The sequence below is a fragment of the Oncorhynchus gorbuscha genome, linkage group LG12 (genome assembly GCF_021184085.1).
Source record: "Oncorhynchus gorbuscha isolate QuinsamMale2020 ecotype Even-year linkage group LG12, OgorEven_v1.0, whole genome shotgun sequence".
In the NCBI taxonomy this organism is placed as follows: Eukaryota; Metazoa; Chordata; class Actinopteri; order Salmoniformes; family Salmonidae; genus Oncorhynchus; species Oncorhynchus gorbuscha.
In genome coordinates this window covers 48,673,784-48,695,526 of record NC_060184.1, presented here as the reverse complement: position 1 = coordinate 48,695,526, position 21,743 = coordinate 48,673,784, and the positions used below count along the sequence as shown (strand labels likewise).

Here is a 21,743-nt window from a genome sequence, read left to right as displayed (position 1 = left end):
CGGTGTAGTATGATTCAATCTTAGCCCTGTATTGACGCTTTGCCTGTTTGATGGTTCATCGATGGGCATTGCAGGATTTCTTGTAAGCTTCCAGGTTAGAGTTCCTCACCTTGAAAGCGGCAGCTCTAGCCTTTTGCTCAGTGCGAATGTTGCCTGTAATCCATGGCTTCTGGTTGGGGTATGTACAGTGGGGCAAAAAAGTATTTAGTCAGTGCAAGTTCTCCCACTTAAAAAGATGAGAGGCCTGTAATTTATCATAGGTACACTTCAACTATGACAAACAAAATGAGAATGAAATCCAGAAAATCACATTGTAGGATTTTTAATGAATTTATTTGCAAATTATGGTGGAAAATAAGTATTTGGTCACCTACAAACAAGCAAGATTTCTGGCTCTCACAGACCTGTAACTTCTTCTTTAAGAGGCTCCTCTGTCCTCCACTTGTTACCTGTATTAATGACACCTGTTTGAACTTGTTATCAGTATAAAAGACACCTTTCCACAACTTCAAACAGTCACACTCCAAACTCCACTATGGCCAAGACCAAAGAGCTGTCAAAGGACACCAGAAAAAAAATTGTAGACCTGCACCAGGCTAGGAAGACTGAATCCGCAATAGGTAAACAGCTTGGTTTGAAGAAAGCAACTGTGGGAGCAATTGTTAGGAAATGGAAGACATACAAGACCACTGATAATCTCCCTCGATCTGGGGCTCCATGCAAGATCTCACCCCGTGGGGTCAAAATGATCACAAGAACGCTGAGCAAAAATCCCACAACCACACGGGGGGACCTAGTGAATGACCTGCAGAGAGCTGGGTAAAAAAGTAACAAAGCCTACCATCAGTAACACACTACGTCGCCAGGGACTCAAATTCTGCAGTGCCAGACGTGTCCCCCTGCTTAAGCCAGTACATGCCCAGGCCCGTCTGAAGTTTGCTAGAGAGCATTTGGATGATCCAGAAGACGATTGGGAGAATGTCATATGATCAGATGAAACCAAAATATAACTTTTTGGTAAAAACTAAACTCGTCGTGTTTGGAGGACAAAGAATGGAGAGTTGCATCCAAAGAACACCATACCTACTGTGAAGCATGGGGGTGGAAACATCATGCTTTGGGGCTGTTTTTCTGCAAAGGGACCAGGACGACTGATCCGTGTAAAGGAAAGAATGAATGGGGACATGTATCGTGAGATTTTGAGTGAAAACCTCCTTCCATCAGCAAGGCCATTGAAGATGAAATGTGGCTGGGTCTTTCAGCATGACAATGATCCCAAACACACCGCCCGGGCAACGAAGGAGTGGCTTCGTAAGAAGCATTTCAAGGTCCTGGAGTGGTCTAGCCAGTCTCCAGATCTCAACCCCATAGAAAATATTTGGAGGGAGTTGAAAGTCAGTGTTGCCCAGCAACAGCCCCAAAACATCACTGCTCTAGAGGAGATCTGCATGGAGGAATGGGCCAAAATACCAGCAACAGTGTGTGAAAACCTTGGGAAGACTTACAGAAAACGTTTGACCTCTGTCATTGCCAACAAAGAGTATATAACAAAGTATTGAGAAACTTTTGTTATTGACCAAATACTTATTTTCCACCATAATTTGCAAATAAATTCATAAAAAATCCTACAATGTGATTTTCAGGATTTTTTTTTCTCTCATTTTGTCTGTCATAGTTGAAGTGTACCTATGATGGAAATGACAAGCCTCTCATCTTTTTAAGTGGAAGAACTTGCACAATTGGTGGCTGACTAAATATTTTTTTGCCCCACTGTACATACAGTCACTGTGGTGATGACGTCCTCAATGCACTTATTGATAAAGCCAGCCAGTGACTGATGTGGTGTACTCCTCAATGCCATCGGAAGAACAAGCTCTTGACAGTCTCACAGCTGAGCTGCAGAGGTGTTTTTCAAAGAAGAATTGTGAGATAATGCAAGGGGTCCAGTCTCTCAACCCGATGAGTACAACATTCTTGAATGAGTAGCCTCTGTTTGCCTTTGCTCAGGCCTTTGAGTCAGATTTGGAGGACCTCAATCAAACATGAAGCTTCTTGATAGGAGAGAGAGAAGTGGAAGGGACAGACTGTCAACTCTCCTTGACTTTGTTGTGTTTCTGGAACCTTAAAAAGAGGTCTTCCATGAGCTATTTTGACTTTGTAAGATTTCTGCTGTTACACCAGTCGGCAGTGCTTCTTGCGAGAGAAGTTTCTCATCTTTAAAACAACAATGGTTGATGACGGGTTAAGTCACCAACAGTCACTCAATTAGCCATGTCTAGCCATCTAAACTTGTAGTAATCATGGCCGAATACCAACACAGGGCCTGTGCCATGGGCCCTGACTTCCAGGGGGCCCCCCAATTAGATTTTGTCATTCTCACTATGATATTAACATGGCATAAGTTATTACAACAACAAAAAACCGCACCAAATCAGTCATTGTCAGTGTTTTGGGAGAAAGTTGAGGAGATTGCTGTGTGAGTTTGAGTTTATCAGGATATCAATTCACGTTTTCATTTGTCACATGCGCTGAATACAACAGGTGTAGACTTTACCATTTAAATGCTTACTTACAAGCCCTTAACCAACAATCCAGTTTAAGAAATGTAGTTGAGAAATATTTAGTAAATAAACTAAAGTAAAAGTGTAAATAGTCTGGGTGGCCATTTGATTAATTGTTCAGCGGTCTTATGGCTTGGGGGTAGAAGCTGTTAAGGAACCGTTTGGTCCTAGACTTGGCGCTCCGGTACCGCTTGCCGTGCAGTAGCAGAGAGAACAGTCTGACTAACAGATCCTGTAAGAGAATAGGAGGTAAACACTGAGGATATTACTGTAGCTCTATCTCTGGTGGCTCCGGGTTCTGAGGAGTTTGTCCTCTTTTAGAAGATCCTCTGAATCATTCCTGTGGTGTTGTAAAGGTTTTCAGTAAGACACTGATTAACTCTCCACACCATACAATGCATCTGACTATGCTTTGGGGGGCCGACTTTGTTATTCATGGGATACATTTGCTTAAAAAAAAATAATAATAATAAATTAAATCCACCATTTTGTCAAAGGAGATTTGAGCCCGCTGGAGTTAAACGTGATATGATGTGCCTTATCGATTTCAAAGGGTTTAATATAAAAGTCCTCTTTTGAAGAAGAGTCTTAAGGAAGAGGATAAATGGCCATACTGAAATGGTTCACCCCTGTTCGATGCATTGCACTCAACAACAACTTCTATAGCACTTCTAAGCCCAGATCATTTAAATGGGGGGAAACATGAGAGGACAGGCAGGGTAATTTAAATGCTGGAATCCTCTTATGGGTAATGTGTCCCAAATGGCACCCTTTCCCCTATATAGTGCACTACTTTTGGGTGCCTTTGGAGACTGAACCCTTAAAGAAGAAGCCTGCTGTTTGTGTACAGTCTTCCTGCCTGTGTGATGGCCGGATGGAAGCCATCTCTCCCTCACTCTCTTGATCTCTCTCTACCTCGCCTTCTCTCTCTCTCTCTCTCACTCTCACTCACTCTCACTCACTCTCACTCACTCACTCACTCACTCACTCACTCACTCACTCACTCACTCACTCACTCACTCACTCACTCACTCACTCACTCACACACACACACACACACACACACACACACACACACACACACACACACTCACACTCACACTCACACTCACACTCACACTCACACTCACACACACACACACACTCCCTGTCAACTTCTCTGTCTTTATTTGGCGGATCTCTCCAGCCTTCTCTCACTGGCAACCCGCTGTGCAATCAGACTGCCTGCTTTCTTCTCTCCCAAAGCCACATAATACATTGAAATCATATGCTTCCTATCTGCAGGCACCATGGCTGTTTGAGGTTGAATGGAGAATGAGTAATAACACGAGAGATTTAGCTTGAGGGAGCCGTTCCTTCTCATTTTTAGATTTATTTGATGTTTCCATATATGAGAAATAGTGGGGGGGATCACATAATAACAACTTATTTTATTTACACAAGATTCTGCTATACTAAAGATTGACTAGTTGTAATATATTATTAACTTAGACAAATACAGATTTATCTTGATGTCAAAGTTACTTAACAGTTATATATGTATCGCAACGGCTTTTCGAAATGCTGGTATAGAGCAACTGCTTTAAAAAAAAGGGGGGGGGACATCTGTGATTGGTACATTCATTTTTGGACCTTTGAATCCCAGATTGCCCCTTTAAGTATTTTCAGAAAAGTCAATAGAAGTGTTGTGCATTTGCCCTCTCGGTCACCACGATCCGTAGTGAGCCACTCTCACCATAATGAGTTCAGAGTTTTTAGACATGTTAGATGGTGAAGGTGCTGGTGTCCTCGTCCTCCGAGACAGAGTGTGAGTGTGTTTGCCTGGCGGGGGTGTGTGTATTTAGCGAGATCTCCAACGCCCTCTCCTCATTGCCGTAGTGACCACCGCACCACCTCACCCCGAGGCGCTTGACGACCCTGAGGACATGTCCTCTGAAAGAGGAGCCTATGAAGGCGTAGAGCATTGGGTTGAAGCAGCAGTGTGTGACCGCCAGGCTCTCCGTCACCTGGAGAGCCCGGTCCAGACCCTTACTGAGGTCACAGTCGGTCACCAGGCCATAGATGACGTCCAGCGTCCGCCACAGCTTCACCAGGTTGTAGGGCAGCTGGGTAAGCAGGAACACCGCCGCCACGGCCAGCAGCACCCGCAGGGCCCGCCGCCTCCTGTCCCTGCACACATTGGCTCCGACCCTAACCAGCGCCAGGCCCACCCGACAGTAAGACACCCCCATGACCAGTAACGGCAGGAGGAAGCTCAGCAGCACCTCCAGCAGCTCCAGGGCAGCCTTGGTCGGCCGAGCCATGCTAAGGGGGTAGACGGCCGCGCAGGCTAGACGATGAGACGAGTGCTTCACCGTGGAGAACAGCATGTCAGGCAGGCCCAGGCAAACCGCCGTGGCCCACACCACGACACACACTAATATCCACTGTCTCCTGGCCCGCGGGCCACTCGCGGCCCGGCCTCCAGCGTTGTGGACCAGTGCACGGTAGCGGTCCACGCTAACGCAGGTTAGCAGCAGCATGCCGCAGCTGAAGTTGGTGGCATAGAGGAAGGAGGTGAACTTGCAGGCAGCCACTCCGATCCGCCAGCCGTGCACAGCGTCGGCCGCCCAGAAGGGCAGCGTGAGGAGAAGGAGTAAATCGGCCACGGCAAGATTCAGGATACACATGTCTGTCAGCGTCCGCAGTCGCCGTGGCGACGTATACACCACCACAACCACAGCGTTGCCTGCCACGCCCACCACCAGAGCCAAGGCGTAGACTACGGGCAGGAAGAGCCGGCCGAAAGAACGCACCTCCGCTTTGTCGCACACCGAGTGGTAGTCGTCGTAGTAGTCACTGTCGTTGGAGCTGGAGTTGTCATAGTCGTAGTCCTCTTCCTCCATCCTCTCTGTTTTCTGAGATATAAGGGATGACATCAAGTCAGTTTAGTCTATACTGCTGCATTGTATTAACTTAAAAGAGACAAGATCACTATTTTCTGTTATAGACAAGGCTTGCTGGTTAAAATGATTATCATTCACATACTTTAGACAGAATGTATCACATAATATGAAATGTGTATTTCATCTGAAAACATATATTAGTAGAGAACTAGAGAATGGCCATCCATTTGAAAGTTTTAATGCACTTACAGCCAATAACATGACGATCCAAGTTGTCAACAACTATAGATTTTTTGTTAACCTTCCTCCCCCTCACTGCTTTTTGTCCCTCTTTCTGACCCGTAGGGGTTTTTATATTGGGTAGAATTTGTTGCCAATGCTTGACCGGGTGAGGAGTGTGTGTGTGTGTGCGCGTGTCACAGGAGGTTGGTGGCACCTTAATTGGGGAGGCCAGGCTCGTGTTAATGGTTGGAGCGGAGTGAGTGGAATGGTATCAAATATCATGGAATCCAGGTGTTTGATGCCATTCCATTTGCTCCGTTCCAGCCATTTTTATGAGCCGTCCTCCCCTCAGCAGCCTCCAATGTGTGTGTGTGTGTGTGTGTGTGTGTGTGTGTGTGTGTGTGTGTGTGTGTGTGTGTGTGTGTGGTGTGTGGTGTGTGTGTGTGTGTGTGTGTGTGTGTGTGTGCATACCTGCGTGCGCGTAAACAATAAGCTCCTTCTTGTCAAGTACGCCCAACACAACAAAATTCCTGACCCCTTGACATGGTGACTATTCATACCATTTCACTTATTCAACATTTTGTTGTTACAGCCCGAATTCAAAATGGAGTATCTCATTTACATGAAGCATTCACACCCTTGAGTCAATAGATGTTTAGGATCACCTTTTGCAGCATTTCCATTTCCAGTCTTTCTGAGTAAGGCTCTAACAGCTTTGCACACCTGGTTTGTAAAATATTTTCACATTTATTCTTTTAAAAAGTTCTCCCAGCTCTGTCAAGTTGGTTGTCGATCATTGCTAGATGGCCATTTTCAAGTCTTGCCATAGACTTTTAAGCCGATTTTTAAGTCAAAGCTGTAACTTGGCCAGGAGCATTCAATGTCGTCTTGATAAGTAACTCCAGTGTATATTTGGCCTTGTGTTTTAGATTATTGTCCTGCTGAAAGGTATTTGTTTCCGAGTGTCTGTTGGAAAGGAGACTGAACCAGGTTTTCCTGTAGGATTTTGCCTGTGCTTAGCTCTATTCCGTTAATCTTTATCCTAAAAAAAACACCCTGTGCGCTTGTGTGCGAGCAAATACCTGCGTGAGTGCAAACATTAAGCTCCCTCTTGTTAGGAATCTCTCTAGCTTGATTTCCCGCACAAAACCTGTCAGTTGGAGTCACTTGCACACTAGTACACCCAACACAACAACAAAATTCCTTACCCTGTAAAATTCCTTTCCCCTGGACAAGGTGACTATCCCAGAAAAATCAGACTAATCTTTAAACACTCTTTGTGGTTTCTCAGATTAAGCCTAGTCCTGGACTAAATAGCACTTTTAAATGGAGGTTATCCAATAATCTTACTGTTTAGTCCAGAACAAGGCTTAATCTGTGTCTGGGAAATTTCCCCACAACTTTGGTAGAAGCCAGGGGGGGGGGCTTATCAAAGGGTTTGCATTCCCCTACTGTAGATGTAGATCTGTAGATAGCTTAACAGCAGAGCTGTGAGGATTAGATCCATACACAGTGCCTGCATTTGTGTCAGGCGGGAAGCGTGTGTTGTGTCGTGTGTGTGTTTTTACAGATCACAGTGTGTGAGGATGTGCCCAAACAGACAACTCCATCAGGACTGCTGCTGTTCCTCATTCATACTGATTCTAATTGTGTTTACTCTGCCTGGAAATGGACCAAATCATACCAGAATCTCTGTTTGGGTTAATATCTGACTTCAGATTGTTCTCACATATTATTGTTAACAAAGGAACACTTGTGTGGATGAAACTCCGCTGGCCGAGAGTAGGGCTGTGGCGGTCATGACTTTTTGTCAGTCGGCGATTGTCAAGCAAATAACTGCCGGTCTCACGGTAATTTACCGTTAATTAACATAAACACCTTTAGCATTTCCTGGCTTCCACGCATTGCCTTCAAGCCACTGATGCAGACCTTTAGAACATCTACATTTTAAAAAATTATAACGACTATAGCCTACACCATCAAAATAAACCCAATATTTATTTTAAACAGGTCTAAGTAACCATGATATGAAGAACAGAATAGTCTACTCTGAGATTGTCCTTATGTTAGGCCCTGATCTGGCTATGCCATGTAGCTGTGGGCTATTGTACACTAATTCATTTAGCAGACAAGATTGGCTTAGAATTCCGTGGCATTATTTTATAGCATGAAGAATACAATTGAATATAGGTGAATAAAATAAAGGGTATTTCTCCAAACAATTTCAGAGGGAGTGGCTATTCTGTGTTGTGGTTAACGAAGAAAAAGGTCCTCCTATATGCTTAATTAAGGAGTTATTTTTGCAACTTTAGTTGTGATACAAACGTTGGGCTATACGTTTACATTTTTAATACATTCTAAGGCTACGTGATGTGACTCTAATGATGGTTTGAAATAAAGTTCCTTGAAAGGCATGACCTCGGCCTTGTTTCTTGCGCAGGCTGCACACACGTCATCAGTCTCTCATTCACAATTTGACAAGACCTGATAATATTCTCACCGGGCCTTGAATTTCACAGCGGCATCCCCCTTGTGTGGCCGTAATGGCCCCTTAAATAGCCATTCCTTTTGCGGCCAAAGTGCCCTTTGGTGCCCTTGGGCTGAATATAATAACTATAATTCCCTTCTTCCTGCTGTGTTCCGAAGTACCGCTCACTCACATGGCTCTCTCCGAGATCTCAATTCTTATCAGCCAATGCCTGTCACCTAATTGGGTCCTTTTCACATGCATCTCAGCTCCGAAGTAAGCTACAGGTGAAACAGACCCATCGGGGACGCAAGAGTGTGCATCCTTCTTATCGAATTCTGAGGTGCCTATTAATGATGTTAGAAGAACTGTCTTCATTTACTTTTCGTCAGCCAACAAGATGAGTAGGCCTAACGAACAGCAAACGCACTAGCCTATGTCAATCTACTCTCCCCCATAGTACAAAGGTTTACCTATTCCATTGGTCAACTTGTCCTTCTGTGCGAGAAATAAATATTCCAAGCATACTCTGGGACAGTTGTGGGATGGGATAGATCGCAAATGAATACAACCACCCGCAATGAGGCTGATGCAACAGGTCAGAACGTTTAGTCTAACATGTTGATCAACTACGATGCTGTTTCTTTGTATTATAAGCGCAGCAGTGTGCACACTGCTAGAAGGGTGAATGTTCCAAAATGCAATCAATTAGCGGGAAGACACTCTTCTCATGTGACCACGAATGCTATTATGCATGTAATGTTTTATGCCAGTTAGGTTCTACAGCAGTTGTAAAGCGGATTGATGTGCTTCATTTTAAGAAGGTATTTGGCCGCTTTAAGTTGCGATTACAAACCTTATCAAAACGTATAGGCTAGGCTACATGAGGTGTGCGACTATGATTTGAGGCAGGCGCTGTTTCTTGTCTTACTGCACACGCTGAACATCATTCACAAGTGATAATATATCATTCACAAGTGATAGTCTGAGTGATATTAGCCTATTCTTAATTTAATCTTGTCTTTATATATGGTAAATAATATACACTGTATGTGTGAAATTAGTTTTGATTTAGAATGGACCATTATCGTGGACCTGTCTCGGAACAGGGGCAGGGGAAAGAAATGCATGTCATCTATGCACTTAAATAGCAAATGGAGGACACTTTTCCCATGGTTCATTTTCATGCTAGCCAGGCAGGCTGTACTCCTGCTGTAGAGCAAAACAATATGGTTAATATTAGGAAAGCTGAGAAATGAATACAGTAGGTCTAGCCTATAGAAAGCTAATGGGATCCTCCTCTTTTTAATAGAGGCCATCAAAACTCTGTTTTCTGACGCAATTGCCTAGCCTATAGAAATGGTGTGCAACATGAGCTCATGGGCTCTCGGGAAGTGTTTGATTAGATTTTCGATTACATTTGCATTGATGTCGGAGTGTATTCGCGGCACAATAGAGTGCTGAGTACCAGGCAGTCAGCAGGCTACTAGTAGGCTACTATTGACCATCAGCAGCATCAGAGCTTGGCGAAGTCTAGTTACCGTGACTAAACTGTCAAGTGGAATTTGACTGCGGTCATGAATCGTGACTGGCGGTAATGGGGTCACCGTAACAGCCCTAGTGGAGAGTTTTTCTACGAGTAGGTGTGTGTGTGCGTGTTTGACTGCACCGGGCAGTATTTAGCTAGATACAGTATTACATGTGTTTTAATATTCATGTGCTCTCTAACAGATCATCAAAACAGGTGAGGCATCGTCTCCTTTGCCACCTGAGTTTAAAAACATAGGTATTTAGGATGGCTTCCAGGTCTGTTACATTATCCATCAACGTGTTGCTGCTAGCGGGAGAGAGAAATGAGCCGTAGAGCTGCCAGTGTTTGTACAGAACGTCTGTTCTCATGTCAAAATATCTCAAATATTCAGCTGTCCCGCAGCTGTTCTTTCCTACTGGTTTAGATCTCTGTCTGAGATGTATGGCCAAAAACACATTAATATTCCAACTCTGATTAACCACGAGATATTAAACCTCAAGGAACATTTTGTGTCAAAAGGTGTTTTAAAAATAGAAATAAATTATAAGAAAACCATCTGAAACTAATTTGTTGGCTTAGATGTTCTGTCTGACTGACTATGCCATCATTTCAGAGAATTGTCAGGTTAGGTTCAATCATAAACACACTACAGAACTTTGAACTTTAATAGTCCTAACCATCACTGTTCAGACAATTGAACTTTGGGAACTTATGAGTCATAACTAGGGTTGCAAAGGGAGGGTATATTACTGGAAAATTTCAAAGTGATAACTTTCAAGGAATATATAGAATTTTATCAGATGACATCTAGTGGCCTTTTTGGGTATTGTTATTATCACTGGCCCTGTCACATGTAATATACAGTATATATAAAACATCAAATTCGACTATTTAAAAATGTCAAATAGAATGACAAAGCTGTAAAACATTATCCTAAATATTAACCATCAACTTAGTGAAAACCATTGGTGTGTTATATTTTTGTTGACACTTTTTTTATATTTTTATGTCCTTGAGGTCTTTGTTGTAAATGTTTTGGGGGAAAAACTGGTGGCAGTTGTGAAAAAAATACAATAGTTGCAGAGTTGCAGATGCCTTATTAATTAATTAGGCTATTTTATTTTGAACCATCCATATCTCAAGGCTTAAAATCCTCCCCTTCAACTACACTGATTTGAAGTGGATTTAACAAGTGACATCAATAAGGGATCATAGCTTTCACCTGGATTCACTTTGTCAGCCTTAATCCTTTGAATACTCAGTGTATATAAAACATATATATATATTTTTTTTAAGTTATTTGAATATAAATGACCAAAGTTAACATAAATTGCCATTTCAGAAGATTCCGGGAACTTTGGTAAACTACCGGTAGCTTTGCAACCCTAGTCATAGTCTTTCTATAAATGTTACTGCCCTCATTAGATTAATATACAGTAGGTAAGTGAGGAATACTTGTAACTATTTTCAAATAATACATTTTCAACTTAGTGTATAAAGTAAATAAACGTAAAGTAAATAAAGGAGGTGGTTGAGTCTTACCCTCAGTGTCTTCCTGTGGGAGATGTTGAGGCAGTGGTAATTAATCCAGGAGAGACATCCAGTGGTATGGTACTGCGCTCCTCGTGGTTTTTGTCAGCCCGTTTGTAAATCCAATGCTCCACCTCCCCTCCCTACAATGACCCGCAGTCTGGGAGCACCTTTCACTTGTGTGTGTGTGTGTGTGTGTGTGTGTGTGTGTGTGTGTGTGTGTGTGTGTGTGTGTGTGTGTGTGTGTGTGTGTGTGTGTGTGTGTGTGTGTGTGTGTGTGTGTGTGTGTGTGTGTGTGTGTGTGTGTGTGTGTGTGTGTGTGTGTGTGTGTGTGTGTGTGTGTGTGTGTGTGTGTGTGTGTGTGTGCCTTTAGCCAGCTGTGTGTGTGTGTGAGCCTTTAGCCAGCTGTGTGTGTGTGAGAGAGCTAAAGACTCACACACACACACAGCTGGCGGGGCTCTCGTGCTGAAGTATATTTTTTAGGTAATTGCAGATTAAATATATGCCATTTATTAATTGTTTGATTATGCATTTAACAATATTGGCTATTATTTACAGGAGAGTTATGCTTTGTGAATGACCTGTTGCTCTCCCCTCACTTCACAGGATGTATATAAAATATGAGATGAAGAAACAACAATAAACTTCATAAAATGGCCACATCTTGGTCTTATTAACTTTTGGTCATGTAGCGTATGTTAGTCTGTCAGACACATACATACATACACATCACATGACAAAACAAAACCCCAGTCTTCACCTGGGCAAACAACAGGCTTACCTAGACACAAGGAGAACCTCAGCATTTGGCCGAGACCAGGTGTGTTCATAGTGACAATTTAGTGTGGGCATAAAAGTGTGAAACAAATTTTCTTAGTATCTTTCCAGCACAAGGGAATTGTTGTTATTGTGTGCAGTACACCTCTCTCTGTGTGTGTGATACTCTCCCCACAACACAGTTCACACTATAGAATCACATCATGCTTGCTTCGAGCCTACTTTTGTCCACAGGACTTAATTAATTTGATTTTCTTTTGGTCTGCAGTTGTGTGATCCTGTAATAATCTGGTGTCCATATGTCTGTGACTCCACGTCCGTCAGCCGGGGGACAGGGTACGGTCACTAGAGCAGGACAGTAAACAGGAAGCCAAGCTTTTGGTCACCTCCTCACCTCGCCCCAGGGACTCTGCTGGATCTCTGCGTTCCAGAGTGTACCCACAACCCACGCCACCCCAGCTTCACCCTACTCCGAACTCATTTCAAAGCATCTTTTCAAGATGGCGGCAAGCATGTCTTTTTTTTTCTCTCTGATCAGTGTTTTTAGCTGACAAGGTTTTCGTGGATTGTTTTGGCTCCATTTAGCTTTGTTTCGTCTGGCTATGAACACATTGGACAGTTTTTTTTTTTAAGGAGACATACAAGAATTTGATATACCTGGGCACCCTACTTATCCGAGCAGACACCTGCCTACTGCGGTTTTCATCCTTCCACTTGACATTGTGCCTTTGGATGTTTTTGGGCTACTGCTAAACTTGATCTCCACTTGGTTTTAGCCTACTTGGATAGATATTTATTTGATCTCCCGCGGCTCAGTGTAGCGCTTGCCTCCCTGCCGGCTTCCGCAGGCCTATACAGGAAACTACATCCCCTCCAAGGTGCTTCTCTCCTGGCTATCATACTGGTAAAACGGCCTCTATCGCATTGCTGTTTTGATGGGCCCCAGCATTTAAACGCATTGAATAAGTCGCTCCTTGCTGTTGTTATGCTGGCTAGTTTTGTGCCTTGGTTGTGTCTATTGTGGGTCCTAGTGCTGGCTGATTTCTAGATTTCTAGTCTATGGTTGGGTTCTGGCATTCTGCCTGTAACTGTTGTGATCCGATAAACTGTGTGATTCAATCAAACTAACTATCACACTGTGTGGATTGATTGAGCTTTAGCTGATTCCTCGCCAACCTATTTTATTTGTGTGGATTATTAACTGACTTTTCGCCATATGGGGAAAATGACTTTTTCCAGATTGGTGGCTACCACCTTCAGAGACCTCAGTGATTGTTTCATCCCACCTATTTTGCGGCCTCAGGCCCTACGGTGCTAACCTTGGAAAAGTCATTTCAACTTCTACTCCTTCCTTCATTACAAATAGGGATAGACCAAATGGCGCAGTTCTAATGCAATCGTATAGCCATACCAACTATATCAATATCAACCATCAGACAAGACCTGCAACCGCCAACTGAACGTAGTTTGTTTGAGTTGGAGACTCCATGTGACTTTAAAAATCGTGAAAGGACCTCCCAGGGGCACTGCATCACAGCGCTAGCTGTGCCACCAGAAACTCTGGGTTCGCGCCCAGGCTCTGTCGCAGCCGGGCGCGACTGGGAGGTCCGTGGGGCGACGCATAATTGACCTAGCGTCGTCCGGGTTAGGGAGGGTTTGGCTGGTAGGGATATCCTTGGCTCATCGCGCACCAGCGACTCCTGTGGCGGCCCGGGCGCAGTGCACGCCAACCAAGGTCGCCAGGTGCACTGTGTTCCCTCCGACACATTGGTGCGGCTGGCTTCCGGGTTGGATGCACGCTGTGTTAAGAAGCAGTGCGGCTTGGTTGGGTTGTGTTTTTCGGAAGACGCACGACTTTCGACCTTCGTCTCTCCCGAGCCCGTACGGGGTAAAATTGAAAATAAAATAAAAATACAAAAATCGTGAAAGACTTACTTCCTAAACTGGATTACATTAAGATCTGGGCTATGCCGATGAATCCGGACATTCTGGTATCTAGGGACATTTTGGAAATGTTGAATATTAATAGTGAGTGTTATATTGTGTTTAGAGCTGACAAACGGGGTAGAAGTGTGGTGGAGTGGCCATTCTACTTTCCCTTTCTCTCTTTACCGAAATCCATTTCCCATGCCCAAAATGTTTAGCTACTATGTTTAAAATGTATCCATAACTGTAAAAGGTGTCTACTGTGTTCTCTCAGCTAACCATTGTGCAATCGGGAAGTTAACTAGTTTGTTGTCTTCTTTTATTGAATCAGAAGTTATTATCCTGGGTGACCTCAATTATGATTGGGAAATGCAGGCTTCAGACAATTTAAGACATATGTAATGATCTAAACCTAACCCAGCTGGTGACTAAGCCTATACACTAAAGTCAACTCTTCAAAGTCAACTCCAATTGATCTTATTTTAACGAATACACCAGAGAAATATGTTTCTACCGGTGCCTTCACCCAAGACATTAGTGACAATTGGCCAGTTGTTTGTGCTAGAGATGTGAGAGTACAGAAATCTAAGCCTTGTGTCATCACAAATAGGAACTTTTAAAAACTTCAGTGAATGGCCTTTTTTTCCGTGATCTTTATGTACGTGACCTGGATTGTATTTCAGCTATCCCTTAACCTGATTGAGCTTTGAGCCTTTTTGCAGATGTCTTCAATACTATTGTGGATAACAACAAATCAAAATATATTACGCATGTTGGTTTGTTGGTTACTACATGATTCCATATGCGTCATTTCATAGTTTATATGTCTTCACTAATATTCTACAATGTAGAAAATAGTCCAAAATAAACCCTTGAATATATATATATATATAATCAGTGGAGGCTGCTGAGGGGAACAGCTCATAATAATGCCTGGAATGGGGTAAATAAATTGGTATCAAAAACATGGTTTTCAATATTATGAGCCATTCTCCGTTCAGCAGCCTCCACTTATATATGTGTATATGTGTTGTATAATGTGAATATTTATGTTGTATTATACAGGGCGCATTTCAAAAAGAGTCTTGAGCCTCAATATATCTTTCCTGTTAAAATAAAGGTAAAAAAAAAAAAAAATTGGTAGTAAGAGGAAGGATAGATATCGCCCTCTAGTGGCTGTTCCCCATCTCATCAGTGTTTCCATTGACATTACTGTAATAATATTAGTGTAGCCATTTATCAGGACCACTTACTCTGCCATAGTAAAAATCTCTTCACAATCAATAACACGCTCACACCATAAACCATAAAGAGTTCAGTGGTGATAGAGAAGCTTGTGGAGTTTTTAAAAAAAAACAAGTTAAAGCATCAGAAGGGAAACAGAAACGTGTCAAATAGAACTGTACTGTGTAGATCAAATGGATGTGGTTCCAGTTGGGAATACTTATAGGCTTGCATCCCAAATGGCACCCTTTTCCCTATATATATTGCACTACTTGTGACGAGCGCCCCATGGGCCCTGGTTAAAAGTAGTGCCTAGTGGTTAGAGCGTTGGGCCAGTAACCGAAAGGTTGCTAGATTGAATCCCCAAGCAGACACTATAAAAATCTAATTCTGACCCTGAACAAGGCAGGGGCAGAACCCACTGTTCCTAGGCCGTTATTGTAAATAGGAGTTTGTTCTTAACTGACTTGCCTAGTTAAATTTTTAAAACGGGGTTGCGTCCCCGTTTTGGACCTGTCTGTTTGTAGCTCCGCCCACGCTCGTCAGAAGGAACACTGAGTCTACTGAGTCCACCATACTGAAAATAATCATGGATTGTATATTCTGGGAGTGTGAAAATGTTTACTTACTGGTTTTATGTCCAGACATCCCAAGCTGAGAATAAATAATCTATTTTGGTTTAGGGGCCACTCCTATAAGGTAGAGGAGTTTATTGTTTTCATGTTGTTTTAACGTTGATTTAACATGTCTGACTGTTCCTCCAGGTGCTGGTAACCCAAAGTGCAAGGTGGCTATCGTGATGTGCAAGAGCAAGTCGAATAGCACTCGAAACAGGTACGTTACACTACACATCCATGTCACAAACAGTGTCCGGAGTCCATTGAAGTGTCGGGTCCACAGCCCTTAGGGATCATTCCAGATATCGTGGGGCGCATTTATGTCAACAGGTGTATTGTTTGCATTCAGTAACAATGCTGGTGAAATTTATGTGGTTAAGTTTTGGATTGCTTTTATTCCATACAGTGTTTCTGTCTTGTTTCACTCTTCTCAGACAGCCTCCCGGCGGGATATTAGTGAAGAGAAGAAGCTGATAGGATAGAAAAAATAATTAGTTTAGTTTTGTATTCTGGGTCCAAACCCCTGGCTCCTGTGTAGTCGGGAGGAAATCAATCGTCTGATTGTGGTAAAAGTTGCGTTGAAGTCCTGTTGTGAGAAGGCTTTATACAGAACTGTGTGTGTGTGTGTGTTCCAATTAACACCTCCAAATGATTTATCTACCTTGGCAGCCATCTCTAAAAACCACCCACTATGTGCTATTCAAACAGCCATTTATGACTTTCCAAATTCAATACACACTGCTCTCCTCCTGCCAACCTGCTGGAATCCTCTCTCCATTTCTATCCAGTCCCAGATGTAGTCTTGAATGAAAAAGGTGTTTCTGGCACCTGTGGAACAATAACATATAGTTGACCTTGGCCAAGGACACGGTTCTGTGGCCCAGAGACCTCGGTGTGGCCTTGAGGTCTCTATCATTTCAGCAGGGCCGTTGACGTGAGGTTCTCTTTTCGGGCCGTTGAGGATGATGACATTCACAATGCTGTGGAGAATGCTTCCTGTGTTTCTATTGCAGTGGTGCACAGATGACCCCAAAGCTTGGATGTGGCGGGGATTGAGACATGAAAAAGCGAGAAAAGTAGAGGGAAAGAGAGAGGACAGCAAGCTAGAGGGAGTTAAATTCTAACCTACCCCCAGTTCCCATTTATTCCGGTCTCTCCTTAAGTCTGCGTTCATGTGCCGAATGGCACCCTATTACCTATATAGTGCACTACTTTTGACCGGAGCCCTATGGATCCTGGTCAGATGTAGTGCACTAGCCTATTTAGGGAATAGGGTGTCATTTGAGACTGTGTTGTCCCCTACCAGGATTCAGACCTCTAATTAGCGTCGGTAATCAGAACTGTGTGTTCTCTTCCACGTCATCTGTTTCTCCTTAAACGCCTTCTCCTTATCTCTCTCTCTGGAAAAGTAGAGACAAGTTCCTCTCTCTCTTTTTCTGTCTGTTTACCTCACCACCTCTCCCTTGGTTTCTCTTTTTCTCTCTCTCTCTCTCTCTCTCTCTCTCTCTCTCTCTCTCTCTCTCTCTCTCTCTCTCTCTCTCTCTCTCACTCACACTCACACTCACACTCACACACACTCACACTCACACACGCCACCCAGTTAATAGAAAGGGCTCATCCCCTCGACCTCAGTGAGGTGTGTTGACCAATAAACGGTGCACCGTCAAATCTAGCGTCACCGCCTAGTAACTCATCTTTCAATACATTTTTTTTTTAAACATAAAAAACATTTATCGTAGATGTTCTTGATAAATCGTCTGTAATATTCACTTCAGTGCTTACGTTAAGCCAGATGTGTGAAGTTTATAACGTTACTGTGAGTATCAACCCTCATCCTTGTTTTAAGCTTTGTTACTGGACGGGAGGTCTCTCAGATCTCCGTTGCTACAGCAGCACAGCAGACTCGTCCACGCCGAGCTCCCGTTGGCAACCGCAGGGCTGATGAGAAAGAGAGAGAGAGACTTCAGAAAGGGAAGGAAACATGCTTTCCCCCATCCTGCTCAGTTATTCCTGGGACAGAGTGTAGATGGTTTGTTTGGCTGACTCACTTCATCCACTACCCATCTGTAGTGCCCACCTGGGTGATGCCATGGTGGCCATTTTGTGCCCGAAAGCTCATCCGTGAATCAGCTCGAACTTCACCTCATTTATATTTGAGACGTTTCGCCTTTCTCTTCTTCGTGGAAGTTTCTGGCTTATTAAGATTCAGAGCTTGCCTGCTACCTCTGCTGCTGCCCTCTCTATTCTCCTCTCTGCTCCTCTGTCAGCAACGACCTTGGCATCAGAGAATAGGAATGAAATAGAAAGCATAGTTAGCCGGATCATAAGTTTTCTCTCTCTCTGTCTCTCTCTCTCTCTCTCTCTGTCTCTCTGTCTCTCTGTCTCTCTGTCTCTCTGTCTCTCTGTCTCTCTGTCTCTCTGTGTCAGTTTTAGAGCCTTGGTCATGGTCTTTATGTCTCTGTGTTACTGACAAGGGTTATCTATCTGTGGCATGAATGTGGTCAGCTCAGATCTATGCAGCTCTGGTTGTGTGGTGGTTTTTGTGTTCCAGACACGGTCAGCACAGTATGATCCTGGTCCCACTGGACACCCCTGGTGTGAACGTGATCAGACCGTTGACCGTATTTGGACAGGACGGTAGGATATTTTCCCCTCATAGACTATATACAAAAGTATGTGGACACCCCTTCAACTTAGTGGATTTGGCTATTTCAGTCGCACCTGTTTCTGACAGGTGTATAAAATCGAGCACAGAGACATGCAATCTCCATAGACAAACATTAGCAGTAGAATGGCATTGCTGAATAGCTCCATGACTTCCAACATGGCATCGTCATAGGATGCCACCTTTCCAATAAGTCAGTTTGTCAAATTTCTGCCCTGCTAGAGCTGACCCGGTCAACTGTAAGTGCTGTTATTGTGAAGTGGAAACGGAGCAACAACGGCTCAGCCGCGAAGTGGTAGGCGCCACAAGCTCACAGAACGGGACTGCCGAAGGCTGAAGCGCATACCGCAAAAAAAATTGCCTGTCCTCTGTTGCAACACTCACTTTCGAGTTCCAAACTGCCTCTGGAAGCAACGTCAGCACAAGAACTGTTCGTCGGGAGCTTAATTTAATAGGTTTCCATGGCCGAGCAGCTGCACACAAGCATAAGATCCCAATGCCAAGCGTCGGCTGGAGGGGTGTAAAGCTCGCCACCATTGGACTCTGGAGCAGTGGAAACACGTTCTCTGGAGTGATGAATCACGCTTCACCATCTATCAGTCCGACGGACAAATCTGGGTTTGGCGGATGCCAGGATAAAGCTACCTGTCCAAATGCATGGTGCCAATTGTAAAGTTTGGTTGAGGAAGAATAATGGTCTGGGGCTGGTTTTCATGGTTCGGGCTAGGCCCCTTGGTTCCAGTGAAGGGAAATCTTAAAACTACAGCATACAATGACATTCTAGATGATTCTGAGCTTCCTTCTTTGTGGCAACAGTTTGGGGATTTTAGATGAACTGTCTTCAAAGTAATGACTCGGGACGTTGGGTTTGATATGAAAGCTTCTTTTAGTAATAATACTTGTTCACGTTACATTTAACAACTTTAGATTCTACAGAGCAATGCAGGTAAGATGCTAGCGGAAAGGTCAGCTTAATCACTTTGCACCTGCACATAACTGGCCCGTTATCTCTCTCATTCCTGTCGCAAGGCATTCTGGAACTTGCAGTCAAAAGCGTAATTCAATACCAACCAATACAATTACATATGTAAATAACTGTAAAGAAATATCTTTAGATACAGCTCAATGAATTAACTTAAACATGAACTCTGTAACACATTAAAGTTACAACAGGGGAAGGCCCTTTCCTGTTTCAGCATGACAATGCCCCCATGTACAAAACGAGGTCTATACAGAAAAGTTTTGTCGAGATCTGTTTGGAAGAACTTGACTGGCCTGCACAAAGCCATGTTCCTCAACCCCATCGAACACCTTTTGGATGAATTGGAACACCGACAGCGAGCCAGGCCTTATCGCCCAACATCAGTGCCCAACTTCACTAATGCTCTTGTGGTCCCTGGAGCAATGATCTAGCGGAAAGCCTTCCCAGATGAGTGGAGGCTGTTATTGCAGCAAAGGGGGGGACCAACTCCATATTAATGCCCATGATTTTGGAATGAGATGTTTGATAAGCCGGTGTCCACATACTTTTGGTCATTTATTGTATCTGAACAGGCAGATTACTCATTCCCCATACGGTTGAGTGCGTCCCGATTGCCTCTGTGCACTTTACGGGTGAGAGGGTGTCATTCGGGACGCAGCCTTGATTTGATTAGATCAGGCTTTCTATGCACATAAAACATGCTGTTATGTACAGTAACCTCAGTCGTTCATCTCTCTCTGTGATCCCCTATGATCTGTTGTATCAGATGCCATTCACGGTGGACATTTTGAGATCCACTTTGACAACGTGCGTGTGCCTGCTTCCAACATTCTTTTGGGTAAGATACCAAATCCTAACGTTATTGACACAGGGTATACATGCTCTATCACTGGGGTTCCCCAACTGGGGGTTTTATTTTGCCCCCCCTCCCAACCAATTTTTTGGGAGCAAAGAAAATGAGACGATTTGCGTTGAGAATTTTTCATTGTTGGACATAAAACACTGTAAAAACACACCAGGAAATCGGTCCTAAGTGATTGTAGTCTGTTCCCAAGTACAGTATTTGCACACATAATATGATGTGATTGCATGCAAATGTAAGCCAGGTTTGAAATTGTCATTGTTTTGTCAAATATTACATCTGTTTGGGTGTCTTGCTGTCAATTTGCAGTCTACAGATTGACAATCCGCTCAAGAAAATAATCAGCCCCGCAGCTGATTCTAGTATGATCCACTGTATGCACACTGTGCATGACCCTTAAAGGGGAAGTTCGGTATTTTACAACTTAATGTTAGATGGTTCCTCACCCTGAAAATGGTCTGTAGGCCAGGAGAAACTGTAATGCATGGTTCCGTTTTCTGCCAAACCATGCCACTACAACTTCACTTAAACCAGCTTTAGCCAACGACTGCTAATCTATGGAACTAATGGGGAGATGCGGAACCTGTAAAAGACAGTCGACAGTAAATGTCATTTTTGTGTCTGTCTGTCATACTGTGTGTGTGTCTGTCCCCGTGCAGGTGAGGGCCGAGGCTTCGAGATAGCCCAGGGTCGTCTTGGTCCTGGCAGACTGCACCACTGTATGAGGGCCGTAGGATCTGCTGAATGGGCACTGGAGCTGCTGTGCCAACGTGCTGCGCATAGACAAACCTTCGGCAAGAAACTCTACCAGCATGTGAGTGTGTTGGTGGGGGGTGGGTGTATGTGTAAGTTATCCCACAGTCACTTGGCAGACATTAACATACCATTTATGTTACGTAGTCTGTCCACGAGGGCATCGTGGAGCGACATTCCTAATGGTTATGGGCTTTCGTCGCTGCACAAAGTCAGAGTAATAGTACCAAGTTCAACTCTGGCTCCGCATCGGTCTAGCCATGTGTCTAAGATCTATTGTTCAACAGAAGTGCTGCTCCCTGACTTCTCTGTGCCAGCAGCTTATTCTGAGATACCAGATTGATCTCGCCTGTCCCGGAATATTCTCTTTTTAATAAATCAGTGTCTCTATGGGCCCTGCTTAAAAGTAGTGCACTACATAGGAAATAAGGTGCCATTTGGGACTCCCTGCCCAGAGTGGGGCATCAGAACAGGCATCAGGTCATACTCAGCACTATTTCCTGTCTTAATGTGCTCCCATGACAGAGTCTGAGCCAATAGTAGTGACTCAGCAAGCATCCATCATTTTAGTGACAGCCGATGGGATTAATCTCCTCAGAGATGCCACCGCTGAGTCCCAAATGGCACTCTATTCCTTACATAGTGCACTACTCTTGACCAGGGACTAGCATTAGTGCGCTGGTCAAAAGTAGTGCACTACGTAGGGAATAGGGTGCCATTGAGGACGCCGCCACTGTCAGA

The 21,743-nt window shown here is 43.9% G+C and overlaps 2 protein-coding genes across 3 annotated transcripts in view; one reads left to right on the top strand and one right to left on the bottom strand.

Moving 5' to 3' along the window:
- The window catches only part of LOC123991091 (acyl-CoA dehydrogenase family member 11-like), a 99,003-nt gene that overhangs the window by 65,590 nt on the left and 11,670 nt on the right, over positions 1-21,743 (top strand). For both annotated transcript variants that reach the window (XM_046292293.1, XM_046292292.1), the window contains exons 14-17: positions 15,888-15,957; positions 18,292-18,377; positions 20,154-20,225; positions 20,909-21,063. In XM_046292293.1, coding sequence (XP_046148249.1) covers positions 15,888-15,957; positions 18,292-18,377; positions 20,154-20,225; positions 20,909-21,063 — 383 coding nt within the window. The remainder of the gene's footprint in view (positions 1-15,887; positions 15,958-18,291; positions 18,378-20,153; positions 20,226-20,908; positions 21,064-21,743) is intronic.
- LOC123991094 (atypical chemokine receptor 4-like) lies at positions 3,930-5,467 on the bottom strand. Its single transcript, XM_046292297.1, has one exon. The coding sequence runs from the start codon at positions 5,444-5,446 to the stop codon at positions 4,325-4,327; it is 1,122 nt and encodes a 373-aa protein (XP_046148253.1). The 5' UTR covers positions 5,447-5,467; the 3' UTR covers positions 3,930-4,324.